General features: G+C 32.9%; 2 protein-coding genes across 8 annotated transcripts; one reads left to right on the plus strand and one right to left on the minus strand.

The window, feature by feature from the left end:
* Positions 1 to 4,113: 4,113 nt before the first annotated feature.
* Positions 4,114 to 6,161, plus strand: LOC117925321 (anthocyanidin 3-O-glucosyltransferase 7-like; the record flags this gene model as incomplete). The annotated part of the gene is made up of 2 exons (XM_034844318.1): positions 4,114 to 4,639; positions 5,124 to 6,161. Coding segments are annotated over 2 exons (1,410 nt in total), but the record flags the coding sequence as incomplete, so codon positions are not given.
* Positions 6,162 to 8,207: 2,046 nt separating this feature from the next.
* LOC117924636 lies at positions 8,208 to 11,757 on the minus strand. 7 transcript variants are annotated; one of them, XR_004652840.1, is made up of 3 exons: positions 11,419 to 11,757; positions 10,237 to 10,333; positions 8,208 to 8,655 (listed from the first exon to the last, which is right to left on the minus strand). XR_004652840.1 is itself a non-coding variant. In XM_034843321.1 (3 exons), exons 1-3 carry the CDS (start codon positions 11,640 to 11,642, stop codon positions 8,426 to 8,428), a joined length of 375 nt encoding a protein of 124 aa, XP_034699212.1. In that variant the 5' UTR covers positions 11,643 to 11,757; the 3' UTR covers positions 8,208 to 8,425. The 7 variants fall into 7 exon arrangements, 1 of the variants encoding a protein (XP_034699212.1); XR_004652837.1 differs by having other exon boundaries at positions 11,372 to 11,757; XM_034843321.1 differs by lacking the exon at positions 10,237 to 10,333 and having other exon boundaries at positions 8,208 to 8,494; positions 8,574 to 8,655.
* Between the last annotated feature and the right edge of the window lie 4,087 nt (positions 11,758 to 15,844).

The raw sequence follows: 15,844 nt of genomic DNA on the forward strand, positions 1-15,844 counted from the left end.
GTTACTCTTTTCTTTCAGTAGTTTTGTAACTTCATTAATTTTGTAAACATTGGTCTTTTTGTTGTTTGATGGATATTGTAGTTTAAAATGTGAAATGGTCTCTATTTGTTTGTGTAGATTTGTTTCAGTTATGACAATTCGTCTTGATAGCGCTAACTTCATGGTCATATGAAGTGAATTGTAGGATTACGTATTCGAGTAACACTAACGATTGAAACAGAGGTTTGAGGACTATGATTTTTATTGAATTGGATTTTGATATGTCATATTTTCTTTTATAGCTATTTTTGTAACCATATCAATGTTGGGGCCACCGATCTTGTTGTTTGTTGAATAAAGTAGTTTAAAACAATATGGCTTTTATTTATCAATATACAAAAATATTATATTTTAATTTACAAAAAAATCAAAATTTACATGAACTGTTTTATATATATACATTATATATATATATATATATATATATACAAAAACTAACCTCATCAATTATGGAGTTTATCCATTACAAGAACTTTTTTTCTCAAAACTGATTGGTTGACAAAAAAAATTCCAATATTATCTTCATTTATTTAAAAATAATTTAAAATGCATGCACTTTTTAATTTATGATTTAATTATTCCCAAAAATAGCCCTTTACTTGTCATGTCATCCTAATCCATTGACAATTAGAATCATATGTATAAATATTTCCATTCTTTTTAGATATTTTATTATTATTATTATTATTATTATTATTATTATTATTATTATTATTATTATTACTTTATTATTTTATTATTTTATTATTTGAGAATTTTTTTTCTCTAGAAACATTATAAAGTAAGAATTTGAAAAAAAAAAACCAGAATTTATTATAGTATTAATAAGTTAAAAATAGATTCATATTCTTGACAATAAATAAACCAATAATAAATTTCTATTTATTATATAATATTAATAATTGTTTAATATAATAAAGAATAAAATTTTTTATTAGAGTTTTTCAATAATAAATTTGTTATAATATTAAAATAATTATATATTACGAAGTTTATTCTTTATTATTTAATAAACAATCTTATTACTTTTTGAATTGGTAATTATGATTAAATATGATTTGTTTGACAATATTTCCTAAACTTTTAAAAAACTAAAATAAGAATCCTATAAGGTGTTTGTTTCTAGAGGAAAAAAAACTTAAATAATAACATAATAAAAAAAAATCTAAAATAATAAGGAAACATTTATATGGAGGAGTGTAGTTGTCAATAATCTTAAATTATTATTATTATTATTACTTTATTATTTTATTATTTTATTATTTGGGATTTTTTTTTCTCTAGAAACATTATAAAGTAAGAATTTGAAAAAAAAAAAAATTATTATAGTATTAATAAGTTAAAAATAGATTCATATTCTTGACAATAAATAAGCCAATAATAAATTTCTATTTATTATTTAATATTAATAATTGTTTAATATAATAATGAATAAAATTTTTTATTAGAGTTTTTCCATAATAAATTTGTTATAATATTAAAATAATTATATATTACAAAGTTTATTCTTTATTATTTAATAAACAATCTTATTACTTTTTGAATTGATAATTATGATTAAATATGATTTGTTTGACAATATTTCCTAAACTTTTAGAAAACTAAAATAAGAATCCCATAAGGTGTTTGTTTCTAGAGGAAAAAAAATCTTAAATAAAAAAAAATAAAAAAATAGAAGATGTCAGATTGATGTTGTGTGGGAAAATGAAGATATCGTCTTCCTTATGGTGATGGAGGAGAAACAAAATAAGAGATCAAGTTTGGAGGTTCGTTTAGGGTTGATGGATTATCACGATTTGAGAACCTACCAGATTTTTTATGGATCATTTTGCCTTGTGATGGGTTGTGCCTGTGAACGAATAAGAAAGAACATGAGTTTTTGGTGTTAGGGTTTGGTTGAAGAAAGAAGAAGATATTTGGGGGTAAATATTTTTTAAAACATCAATCCATGTGGAATGTCTAGTTGGCCGATGACATGTAATTGAGCCATGTCATTGGCTTAAGTGGACAACAAGCAACTTATCAAACTAGAAGAGATGTCAAACTATAGGAGGATATTTTTGGAAGGGTCTCAACATCATGTGTATGAAAGGCTCTTTATTTCCACAAAATCCATTGAATTTGAAAAGTAAAAAGTAAAGTTTCCAAAAGGCAAAATTTTGCCCCTTGGTGTATGGTTAAATAAATTCCCCTATATTTATTTCAAGTAACAAAATTTAGGGTTAAAAAATACCTTTAATGTTAAAAAAAAGTTTTTATTTTTTATTTTCTTAAATATAATATTTTAAAAAATTTTAAAAACACTTTAAATTTTTTTTAAAAATACCCTGCTTCGTAAAAAAAATTAATAAATAATTCTTTAATAAACATTAAAAAAATAATTTAATTAAAAACATTTCAAATAAAAATAATTTGAAAAAAATGATGTTGATAAGTTATAAAATTATCAGTACTCGTTAATATTTTATTTTATTTGGAGAGATTTTTTTTAATGTTTTATTTCTATTTTACGAAAGCTCAATTATTGAACAATCAAACAAATCAACAGAAAAGGACAAGGGTGGAGAAGATGTTGTACTTGTACCTACCGGCGATTCTCCATTGATGCAGCAAATCTTCGTTTCTCTTCCTTCCTAACCTAATATATTAATTCTATTTATTGTCATTTAAGATGAGCTTAAAATATAAGGCCTTATCCATACAACTTTTATAAGCTTAAAATGACAATTATACTTCCCATTAATTCTTAAGGCCCTGTTTGATTCCTCAAAGTTTGGAAGGAAAATGCAATGAAAAGAAAATAAAGAAAAAAATAAAAGAAAAATAAAAAATAAAAAATAGATTTAAAGTTAATAAATTATTTTTACATATTACTTTAAACTTATTTTACTTATTTAATTCCTTCATATAAAAATTAAATAATTTAAAAATATATCATTTTATTACTAATTTTAATTATATTTAATTTTTTTTTATATTTTCCATGATATGACCAATTATGAAAAAATTATTTTTATTAATATATATATTTTTTCTTTTCTTAATACTTTGTGGGACCAAACTTAGCCTACAACTTCAGGTATATTCTATGAAAATCTACCATTTTTTTTTAAGAATAAGTTTGATTTTTTTTAAATTATATTTTGTAAAGTGAATCCTAAATATAAGTTGAAAACATGAAAAATATTTTAAGACTTTTTATATTATTTATTATAACTGTAAATCATCTTTATGATGAAAGTTGACAAAAATATTTTTCATATTTGAGTTTTTAAATAAAATCTCGTTCTTAAAATTAATTAAGAAGTGTATTTAAAAACTATTCTAAAAAATTTATATGATATTTTAAAATAATTTTTAGATTAGCACATATTTCTTTCTAATATTATCTTTTTTGGTTATATACGGTGCTAAAAGAAGACACTTGTTTTGGGAATAATTACTTGCCAAACAAATTTCTTGTTCTCAAATTACCGGTGTATTTTGCTCTTAGCAAAATAAGTTAGCAATTGTAAAGGCCCTCTTGAAAATGAATGGCCAACCCAATAACTGTGCACGCCTCAATTTACATCTTAAGAAATTTGAGAAACCTAGAAATGGAAGAAATTAAGAGTCTTTTTGCTCATGTGATTTAAAAACAGTTTTTTGTTTTTAAAAATAAAATTATTTTAAATTTTTTTAACACTATTTGACTGTTATGATCAAAAAACAATTTTTAATAGTAAAGTAAAATAAAGAATAATTTTAGAAAACCGGTGAGAACTGTTTTTACTAGTTTTTTTTTTTAAAGGAAAACATGGATCATTTTAGCCATATTTTCTGAAATTTATTTTTAAAAACTATTTTTAAGTTAAAAAATAAAAGAAAATTTTAAAAAATAAGTTTTAGTAAACATGGTGAAATGAATCCTAAAAGTTTTATTCGGTAAAGAAAATTATTTTAAAAAAAGAAAATAGGTTTTGAAAACTAGTTTTAGAACAAAAATTCTCTAATACTTTTTTAGAACAAAAGTTTAACTTGTTTTTGTATGTTTTCAAATATATCTGGGTATTATCATCCCTATCCCTGTATCCCTTCGCCATCCCCATCACTGCGACTGCCCCAAAACTCACAAAATCACCGGCAAGCTCCATGGACAGGCATGTTGCAGTATTGGGGTTCCCCACCCATGCAGCTAACCTCTTTAAACTCCTGCGCCGATTAGCATGTGCCGCACCCACCACCATCTTCTCCTTATTCAACACTGCCAGGGCCCACAGCACCATCTTCTCTGCTCAACATCCCCACGGTATTCCCAATCTAAGAGTCTATGATGTGGCAGACGGCGTGCCAGAGGACCGCGTGCTTTCAGCAACCCACCAGGAATGCATCGTGCTGTTCTTGAAGGCGACGCCCGGGAACTTTCGCGATGCTATAGAAGTGGCGGAGGCGGAGATTGGAAAGAAGATAAGTTGCCTGGTGAGTGATGCCTTTTTGTGGTTCACCGCTGCTATGGCTGAGGAAATGGGGGTTCCTTGGGTGGTTATTAGGACTGGTGCGCTTTACTCACTCTCCGTCCACATTTATACTGATGCTATCCGGAATGCAGTCGGAGTTGCAGGTATGAGAAAACTTTTGTGTGCGCGCGTGTTTATTTATTTATTTTATTTTATTTTTTATTTTTAATTTTTAATTTTCAATTTTTTTCTTTCCTGAAAATTTCATGTGCCAATTTATGACGAAGGATCGAAGTTTAAGATATTACATCATTGAACTACCTATGATAATGTGGATAAACCATGAAAGTTTAATATCTTAGATCATCAACAATGAAAGTTTTAACATCTTATATGGACGTAGTTAAACATAGAGATCATCTCTAGTGTTGCTCATGGGAGAAGCTTTATATAAGCAGCATCTTCTAAAGTAAAATGACCATTTTTCCTTAGTGTGATTTCAATTTACTGAGGATACCCTGTTAGTTTCTAAAATCACCCATCCCACACTATTGGAATTAGAGAGAAAATATATATTTTTTTCTCTCATTTCATCTTTTAAGTGACTGTCAGTTAATACTAATTAGTGCAGCTATTCGCCTATTACAGGGGAGCCGGAAGACCAAACCCTTGATTTCATTCCAGGATTCTCAGCAATAAAGGTTGAAGACCTTCCTGATGGAATAGTTTTCGGGGACTTTGAATCTCCCTTTGCATGCATATTTTATAACATGGGGCTGATGCTACCACGAGCAACTGCCGTTGCCACAAACTCCTTCGAAGGGCTAGAGCCCACCATTGTCACAAACGATCTCAAGTCGAAGCTCCAAAAAGTTCTTCCCGTCGGTCCCTTTGAACTATCATCATCACCACCACGGATATGGGATGCCAGTGGCTGCCTGCCATGGTTAGACAATAAAAAGGAAGCATCAGTCGCATATGTTGGTTTTGGAAGCATAGTAACACCACCACCCAACGAGATTGTAGCATTGGCAGAAGCCCTAGAAGCAACTGGGATACCGTTTCTTTGGTCTCTTAAGGAACATGCAATGGACAATTTACCAAAAGGATTTCTAGAGAGGACGACCGCTCAGGGAAAAGTAGTTTCGTGGACTCCCCAGCCTCAAGTCTTAGCACATGCCTCAGTTGCAGTATTTATTACGCATTGCGGTTGGAACTCAGTGATTGAGAGTATAGTTGGCGGGGTGCCTATGATCTGCAGGCCATTCTTTGGAGATCAACGTCTCAACAGGCGGATGGTACAGGATGTATGGGGGATTGGTGTGGGAGTTGAGGGAGGCATCCTCACAAAAAGTGGAGTAATGAGAGGACTTATTTTGTCCCATGAATGGAAGGAAATGAGAAAGAAAATCGGAGTCCTGAGAGAGCTTGCTAGAAGGGCTGTTGAACCAAATGGGAGCTCAACTCAAAATTTAAGTAACTTGTTAGAGGTAATCGCAACATCTAAGTTACATTTGGATACCAATAAGTAGCTGGCTCAATGGTGTTTACCAATTAGTAGCTGGCTTAATGGTGTTTGTGTTTCGTCTAGAGTGACTTTAGGTATTAATAGATAGAAATTGGAGTCTGTATCTCTTAATGTGTATTAAAAAAATGCACCAAACCATGCTTATTGGTATAAGTAAATGAAATTGTTAATTTAATCAAAGTCGGGGAAATATATTTGAAGGCCATGATCATTTTCTTTTGCAAGTACGGGAAAAATAAAAAGATATGCCGTGAATGAACTCTTAGTAGGAATGGCAATTTCGTGGGTTTTCTGGGTCACCCGCCCCGGCCCACCCCTATTGGAATGGGTATAGGAACATGGAAATCAGGGATGGGCTGGGTTCAGGTTTTTTTTAAAAACCCGAATCGGGTTCGGGGCGAGATCGGGTTTAGTTATAATTTGACCCGCCCTGCCCTGAATATGAAATTACAACTTTACTCCCCACCTATAAATATTTGCTTCCTCTTCTCATTTCAAGTCTTCTTCTCTCATTTTAGGGTTCTCGTTCTTATCGACGCTAGGGCTCTTAGAGGGCTTTCGCTCTCAGAGGGCTTTCATTCTCATTTCTTCCTAAATTGCTCATGGTTCTTTTGCTCGTAAGAGACCTTTCGTTTTCTCATTTCTTCCCGTTTTCTCATTTCTTCCTAAATTGCTCAGGGTTCTTTTGCTCGTAAGAGGGCTTTTGTTTTCTCATTTCTTCCCGTTTTCTCATTTATTTCTAAATTGCTTCTTCCCGTTTCACCCTAAAAGCACAATTTTTGCTCTGAAAACCAAAATACCAAATTCGTAGACAACAAATTATTAGGGTTTCTATGGATTCCTCATTTCCAGGTAAGAAAACCCTAAGTTTTGAGGCTTTATTAGAAATGTCTTGTTTTTCATATTTTCTGGTTTTGGTTGATGGATTTGAGATTTTTTGAGTTGTTTATTTGTAGATCTGTGCATTTTGTTCTTGTATGTGCAGTTTGCAGTTTTGTTGCACAACAAATGCTTGATTAAATGTGTTTATGATAACCCAGATAACGTTTATTGAAATTTCAGAGACTCATGTTTTGTAAAAGCATAATTTCCGAAAATACATTTGGGACGGGGATAGGATTATCAACTCTTTTGTAAACGGGCATGGGGGACACCAACTTGCCCCGCTTCGGGTTTGGGATGGGGATGGGAAAAAAAATATATAACCAGGACGGAAATGGGGTAGGGGTGGCCCATCCCATACCCACCCCGTTGCCAACCCTGTTAGTGGCCTAAAGTTTATACAACATTCGCTCACAAGAGAATATGAGCATGGAAAGTTTTCATGTGGTACCACTGCAATAAATATGGGCTTTTGCCATTAAATTAATTTGTGGTTAAAAAAAAGTGTATTTTGTTGTAGAAGGTGTTTTTTTCACAAAAAAACTTATTTGAACAATTATTTTTAATCATAAAATTTAATTTAATAACATAATAAATAATCTTTCCATAAAATAAAATTTGTGGCAACATGTCCCTTTTCATGAAAATAATCATGGTAAAAAATCACTTTTTTACCATAAAAAATTCACGGTAAAAAATCAGCCTTTTATCATGAAATAAAATTTTGGTGAAATATATTTTACTACAAAAAATAAAAAATATAATTCTTATACAATTTCTAGTCAAATAAATACCGTAAAACATTTTTATTTGTAGCGCTTTTGTTAGCAACAATTTCACTACAAACAGTTTTTAAATAAATCAGTTAATGGATTGAAATAAACGGGAAAAGGATGTTTTGTTAGTTTTTGGTAATATATTATATAATAAAAAGTGACTTTTTGAAAAATTAACATATCAAGTGATTGTCTAAAAGGAATGCAACTATCAGGTTGCAGAGGAGACTAGTTAATAGCTGTCAGCCATCAGAATTTGGGATGCAGAGATGAGCTTCAAGAGGTTGTATCATAATCATGTTTGGAAGATGGCCATGAATTTCACTGACTTGAACTTGGGAACGCAGCTTTCAGGGATGTAGAGGAGTCCAGAACCATATTATGACCTATTGTGGATATGGTCCTGTGTTTGAAATTCTATGAACATTAGATGTATTACATACTTTACATCAACCTATCCATGATGCAAATTAAGGTTTCCTTGAAATGGCCTAACCAAATCTTACATTTAAATAGGAAAAAATTCTTTGAAAAATAACTATAAAATTCAAAAACAGATAAAAAGCTGTGATTGTTTTCACCAGGAAATGAGTACATACATCTTCCAGGCAACATGGTGGAACTAAGATGTTTTACAAGGGAACTCTGCAGCAGTTAGTCTATGGAAGCAAGATTCTCATTGGATAGGAATTCAGACAGTTGTACAGTAAAAAATTAAACTGATCCTAGAAGAGATTGCCTTCAAATTTATGTAGTTCGTGAAGTTAGATGCCATGTCGATGCTGCATAAGCCGGTATTCATGATTCAGGATCTTATCCAATGCAATTTCGACCTGGACAATGTAATATACAAAAACCAGAAGGGAAATAGGGGATAGAGTTGGAAACTGAAGTGTATTTCACCCAAATTACATTTTTCAATAGTTGTGTGACTTGCATTTCAATGTCATCTAGAACCAATCTATCCTTGCCAGCCAGATGTCTAGAGAAAGGCCTGAGATGTAACTCTAGATCAATGGCAGTTAACAAGGCCCATCAATTTGATGGAGAATATCATGAAATGTAACTGTCTTAGAGAACTCAGCAAGCACCACCTCCTTACAAATTGAGAACAAGAACACAATTACAGGACCAGTTCTAGAAAAAGTCTCTTGTTGAGTTTTTGAAAATGCAATAATAATCAATTATGAGCCAAACTGAAATATGGAAACTCCAGAAAGTCTTGCAAAGCCATTCATAAGGTGATTTATATGGATTAATAATGGAAACTTTAGGTTGCAGAATATCACAGTTTCAGGGACTTTTCACCAAAGGAAGAGACAAAATTCATACCATTCTTCTAGCTAATGAATGTGGGATGGAATGTAGAGTTTCCCAAAATAAATAGTCTATGGTCAAAATAATCTTCCCCAAACACCATGCAACTTGACGATTGTCCAACAATGTCTTGGAAAGAAAGGCTTCAAATCCATATGGAAGAGTTGCATGTATGCATTACCCTATTCTTGTAAATCGGGGTACACAAGGTAAGTTAGGACAACTAAAAATTTTAGACAGCAGGGCCCTATTTTTCCTTTCCTCTTTTGATTAGAAGTCGATGTCCGCAATAGAATACTCAAAGGCTGAACCTATTACCTTGAGGCAGGGTTTTCCCATTTGCAAAAAGTAGAGTCATCTATCCCATCTCCAACAAAACTCCAATACTTTTGAAGTTGCTTAAATGAGTAACAAGCACTACATTAAAAGCAATATTTTAGGTAAATTTAAAGCTGCAATCCAAACATATTTGAAACCCACAAAGAATCTAGTTTCCAACTCCCAGTGATAGCACCATATGCAAACCAAACTCAGCTTTCATTCTCTTTTACTAAATTTGTTTGTTGTTTTTTTTTTAAAGAAGTACATGCAATTCATATTATTGAAGACATCATCGAACATCCATCCATGCAGATCATGGTTGACACTACCACCCAATGTGCTCTGCTCCATCAACAATAATTCACTGGACACAAAATGAACTCATCCAAGGCTACTAAAACCTTGAGGCAAAACATATTTCAACCCATGTATTTTTGCTCTAAAATTGATACATGGACATGATAAAAAATCTTTAGTCCCTTCTATGCTATCAGCAATAACAGAAATTTAGATATCACAAATAAGCCCATAATGATATATTCCAAATAACCCATGTTCACGGATAATTGGGAGTGTGTATGGGGAGTTAATAGGACTATGTTCATCTATTTATTGCTAGATGACACTTTCATGTATTTTCTTCATTTATTTTGTAGGTAGACGATTCTGGTAGATATCTTCCATGAATGGTAATTCACTAAAAAAGTGAAAACAACACAAGCAATAATATTGGAAGAGAACTCAAAAGAAGCAAGTGGAAGAATAAAAAAGGAAAGCATGATAGAAGATTCAAGAAAGGTTTACATTGCAAAATGAATTTATGATATTTAAAAATTTGGAGTTCCATTTATGATGGTAGTTATAATGCTGCTCCAAAATGCACAAAAATGAAATTGGGTGGGGGTGCGCTTGCATTAAACTATTAAACCTCAGATACCTTGATTACTCTGCTTGCATTAAACTATTAGACCTCAGATAGTGCCTGCTTTGATCAACAACATATACGAAAGCATCCTCAATGTCATCCTAGAAAGCTTAAGAACCAAAAAAGAAAAAAAAGAAAAAAAAAGAAGAGCATTAGCACCCACAAGTTCTAGGCAGTGAACAATGAAGTTGATCCATGAACCAGCCTTCTTCGTTACATATTGAACACCAATCCAAAACAACCCAATTCTAGGCTGTGAGCAACACTTCTAGCCAAAAAAACCACCCCCTTACTCTTTTTGGAAGATATCAATCTTTTCAATATAATTTTCTGCCAAACGATTACTGGACCCATGTTCTCTTTAAGTTCAAAAATCATAGAATGACATCAAAATTTCACAAATTTTGCAATACAAAATCGAGATATCATCTAGATGCACTCAATTCATATGTTGAGTCAGGGTCAAGATGAATACAAACTGCTAGAACAATAAAATATTATTTCAAACAAATAATTTTTTGATTAATAGATAAAGTTTATTCCCAAAAAATTGCTATTAAAATTAAATTAGAAATGCCCAAAACCAACATACAACATATAGGAAATACTCCCAAAGTAATCCCAAGAGCTGCAGAGAAAGCCAATTGCTTCAGCTCCACCCCCCTAAAAATTCAACCCAATTTCTCATCAATACCTCAAAAAATGATCATTCATGAAGAAATCAGAATCTCGATCATTTGCTGCCAAATTTTAGATATAACAAGTATTTCAAAATCAATCCAAGTAGAGAACATCAAAAGGCAGATTATAAGCAAAACATAATAACCCTTGACAGAGTTGAGCTTGCTTAGTAGTGGAAGTGGAATGGCGTTTTCAGTTTTTCTTTCCTAGTGTTTGCATTTTTCAAAGCTAGTACCATCACGTCTTGTGAAAATGTCTCATATTCAGGAAATCTCCCAAAAAACCATTCCTTGAAAGTAGGTCGGCATAATTTTCCAAAACAGAAAACCGTTCTGTATTCCACCACCAAACGGGCCCTAAATATCCAAACATTTCAATTCAAATCAAATACAAAGAAGCACATTATTCAAATCCAAAACTTGAACTAATTTACACGGAAAAACATACAAAGAGAGATGAGAATTACTTCAAATATCACAAAATCCCAATCAACCGAGACAGAAAGGCAGTGACCTGTGGAGGATTTGGAGAAAAGGATCGAGGATCTTCTTATTGAACCTAGGGCCAACTCCGATCTTCGAGGGGGAAACCGACATTTTCTCGATAAAACTCCGCCCTATTGTCCCGGAAAAAAATGAACTAATTTTAGTTAGGGTTTCTTCAAGCCTCGTCTTCTCTTTAAATTCCTCCTCCATTTTTCTCGGTAACCAAACAGAACACAGTTCATTCCTATACATCTCCTGTCACTAAAAAAGAATCCTTTATTTTCCAAGGAGACACATACACACCCTTTTCACAAGGAGGATTTGTGTTAACTGGAATGGAATTAAACAGCTTCATTGGGAATACCGAAAAAATTGTCCAATAATTTATTGAAAGTGTAAAATTAAGGTATATATGTACTATTGGAATTTTGTATGTGTATATATACTTATGTACGTATTTAGAACATTACATCTACATCATCATCTACGTTATTGAAATTCTCCAAAAATTTGTTACTTCTTTAGTCGGTTCCATCTGTCTCTAGAAAATTTATATAACAACTTCGTTCAACCTGCCACTATTGGGAACCCATTTGGGAGCTCCTCATTTGTGTAAAGTTTGGCAAGCTTCGGAATTTGCTCTAATACCAAAAAAATACGCAGAAGAAAATAAATTATTAAACATGTTTAATATAATACTTGACCAAAAACACTTCCTAAAAGCACTAGTGTGAGCCTATTGATGTTGTATGAGCATGGTTTTAAAAATCGGACTGGATTGGCTAGTCTGATCGGTCCGAACGCCGACCGGTACCAGTTCGACCGTCAGTCGGTCATGGTTCCAATTCGGTCCGATCAATTGGCTTCGAAATAGGTTGAATCGGAATCGGATCGGAAGAATCAATCCAACCAGCAAACCAAACGAACCGACCGGTTCCATCTAAATCGGACGGTTGAATTAATTTTTTTTATTTTAATTTTTACAGTATCAAAATGACGTTGTTTTGATGCTTCTTACATCAAAACGACGTCGTTTTGGAGGATACAAAAACACCTTAACCCTTTCTCCTCCATCAAAACCGAAGGTGAAGAAGCTATTACCCCCTAACACGCCGCGACACCCACGCCATCTCCCATCAACGGTCTTCTCGGTTGTTACACCACTTGCCCGGCCGCCTCGGTGCAAAACCCACTGCAACCATCCCCCCTCTCTCTTCTTCCCTTCCGTTGCAAAGCCCCATCCTGGTGCCGCAAACACCCCCATCCCTTCCCTCTCATCTCTTTTTTTGTTTATTTATTAATTATTAGTCTTCACAACAACATCAACGGTGTTGTGCGGGGGTGGGAGATTGGGAGCTCAAATTGATAAAGTAAAAAAATGCCTTTTATATGAATTTACATGGATGGTATGAGATATGATTTAATGGTAAAATTAAAAACATTATAATTTTAAATAAATTTATGATTTTAAAATAAGTTTTTTATTTAAAAATAAATATTAAAAATTTAAATTTTAAATTAAAATTATGATTTTAATTTTAATTTCTAATTTGAAACTAATTTTCTGATTTTTAAATAAAATTTTAATTTTTAAATAACATATAAATTATTATTATTATTTTTATAATTATTTTAAAATTTAATAATTTATAAATTGTATATTTATGACATCATCGATTTGACCGCGGTTTGATCGCCGATTCGACTAGTGAACTGTGAATCGGTAACTTTTTCGGTTCAATGATCAGTCCGGTTCTGAAAACATTGTGTATGAGTGTTTATTTGTAGAGGAACCTAGGCTGTCATGGAGACGTGCTAATGCTGCAGCCCCCCATGCATAACCCCCGACTGCAACCATATATTCAAGTAGTGGCAGGTATACCTCTGGAACACTTGAATCGATAAAAATGCTTGGATGTATGGCAAATCTGGTTGTCAGTAGCTTTAATATTTTCAGGACCAATTTCAGAGTTGGATCCAAGCCATTGAAAGAATATTATTGCCCTTTTGATCACACCCTCCATACCTAGCAACGGTTTATTGGCTATGTTTTTTGCATATCCAAACCAGTTGTAATGGGTTTGTCATCCATAGACAAACCAGTAATATATAAAACTTCCTCTAAACTTAAAAAGGGATGTGAAGACCACATTTTTGAATGGAATACTTAAATGAAAAGGTATATATAAGTTTCTCAAACTTCCCAATCATGTTAATGGGTTAAAGAAAACACTCTAAGGACTCAAGCAAGCTTCTAGAGTTTGGTACAAGAAAGGGGGAGTTGATAGGACCAATTCATCCATAGGATTAAATCTAAACTCTTAGTGATAGATTTATATTGATGACATTGTTTTTGAAGACACTTCAAACGAATGTGCCCTTAGTTTTGTTGAGGAGATGAAAAAGGAGTTTGAAATAAGCATGGTAGGTGAATTGAATTTTTCTTAGGTTTGCTAATTAGACAACTTAAGAATGATATTTTCCTATCTTAGTCTAAGTATGCAAGGGAGTTAGTGAAAAAGTTTGGTCTTGAGTTAGCTAAACACTTTAGGACACCTATGAGTGTTATTACTAAGCCTTGTTAAGACATATATGCTAAAGATGTTGAGTAAAAGCTTTATAAAAGTATGATAGGAAGTCTCTTATATCTCATTTTGAGTTGTCTTGATATATCTTTTGGGGTGGGTGGGTGGGGTTAGAGGGGGAAGGGGTCCTAGATACCGACATTATCTCTTTTACTTGATTACTTACTTGATGAGTATCAATGTTTATTAAATAACTCCATTAAAGGTATATTTTTAGGGATTATTCACTAACTTAACTGATTTCACTAACAACCCCCTTCAAACTCAGGGTAGAATTTGGTTGACACTGAGTTTGACACGCATGGTGAGGAATCTAGAGTTGGGAACTACCTTGGTGAAGACATCTGCTAGCTAAGCAGAGAAAGGAACATGATGAATGTGGATTTGTTTATGAAGAATTTTTCTCGAACAAAATAGAGATCAATTTTGACATGCTTAGTGCGAGCATGAAGAATGGGATTAGCTGAGAGGTACATTGTGCTGAGGTTGTCGCTTCAGATGATTGGAGTTGTGGAGGAAGATATGTGGAGTTCTTTAAGGAGAGATTGTAACCAAGAAATTTTAGCAACTAAGGTAGTTACACTCTGATATTCTGCCTTGGTGAAAGATTTGGAGATGGTATGTTGTTTCTGTGAGTGTCAGGAAACTAAGTTTGGACTAAGAAAGAGGCAATATAATGATGTGGAGTGGTGATCATCAACATCTGAGGCCCAATTAGCATCACAAAAGCTCAATAAGTCGAAATGTGAAGTGAAGCAGCGCTGAAGATGGAGTCTAAGGTGGAGAGGACTAGCTAGGTAACATAGGATTCTCTTGACAGCCTTCCATTGAGTAGTAAGAGGAGCTTGCATGAATTAGCAAACTTTGTTAACATTATAGATGATATTTGAACGTGTGATGGTGGCATATTGGAAGACACCAATAATGCTTCTATAGAGTTGAGTGTTGCTGAACAAAGCACTTCCAGAGTTAGATAGGGACTGGTTAGATACCATAGGTGTGGGAATCGGTTTGACATGACGCATATTAGTTTTGTGAAATAAATTGGAGATATACTTGGCTTGTGACAAGTGCATTCTAATAGATGCATGCTTGACGTGAATACCAATAAAGTATGTAATATTTCCAAGGTCTTTGAGGGAAAATTGGTTGTTAAGCTGAATGATCACATGTTGAATAAATTGATCATTGTTGTTTGTGATAAAAATATCATCCACATATACTGGAATGTAAGTGGAATGAGTAGGTGTGATGTTGATAAATAGGGATTGGTTGAATTTAGTTGATGAGAAACCAAAACTTCCAAGTGCTTGATGTAGCTTTTCAAACCAAGCTTTAGGGGCCTGTTTGAGGTTGTAGAGAGATTTATTTAGCTTGCAAACATAGTTTGGGTTGAAAGGGTCGATAAAACCTTTAGGTTGATGCATGAATATTTTTTCATAAAGGTCGCCATTGAGAGAGGCATTATTGACATCTAGTTGTCAAACTTTTCATTGTAGACTTAAGACAAGTGAGAACAATGTGAATGGTAGGTGGTTTGACAAACAGACTAAAGATTTCATTGAAGTCAAATCCAACAATTTGATGAAAGCCCTTAGCAACTAAACAGGCTTTGTATTTGTTTATAGTTTCATTGAGATTCTCCTTGACTTTGAACACCCATTTTCAGTAGATTAGTTTATGATCAGTGGGTGGAGGGATAAGATTCTAAGTATTGTTTTGGAGAAAAGTGAGATATTCATCAGTCATGGCCTATTTCCAGTGGCTAAGATGGAGGGCTTTAGGGACTGAAGTGGGAATGGTAGAAGTGAGATAGACCTTAGGTTTGCAAATGCCATTCTTGGACCAAATGACAATAGGATGAGTGAG

Source organism: Vitis riparia, chromosome 11 (genome assembly GCF_004353265.1).
Source record: "Vitis riparia cultivar Riparia Gloire de Montpellier isolate 1030 chromosome 11, EGFV_Vit.rip_1.0, whole genome shotgun sequence".
Taxonomy (NCBI): domain Eukaryota; kingdom Viridiplantae; phylum Streptophyta; class Magnoliopsida; order Vitales; family Vitaceae; genus Vitis; species Vitis riparia.

Excerpts from the sequence above, each read along its gene's own strand:
- LOC117924636 (XM_034843321.1), bottom strand. The coding sequence starts at position 11,642 with ATGTATAGGAATGAACTGTGTTCTGTTTGGTTACCGAGAAAAATGGAG. Across the intron at positions 8,656-11,418 it reads TTTCTCCAAATCCTCCACAG|GCCTTTCTCTAGACATCTGG; the intron begins GTCACTGCCTTT and ends GTTACATCTCAG. Across the intron at positions 8,495-8,573 it reads TCACACAACTATTGAAAAAT|GTCGAAATTGCATTGGATAA; the intron begins GTAATTTGGGTG and ends TACATTGTCCAG.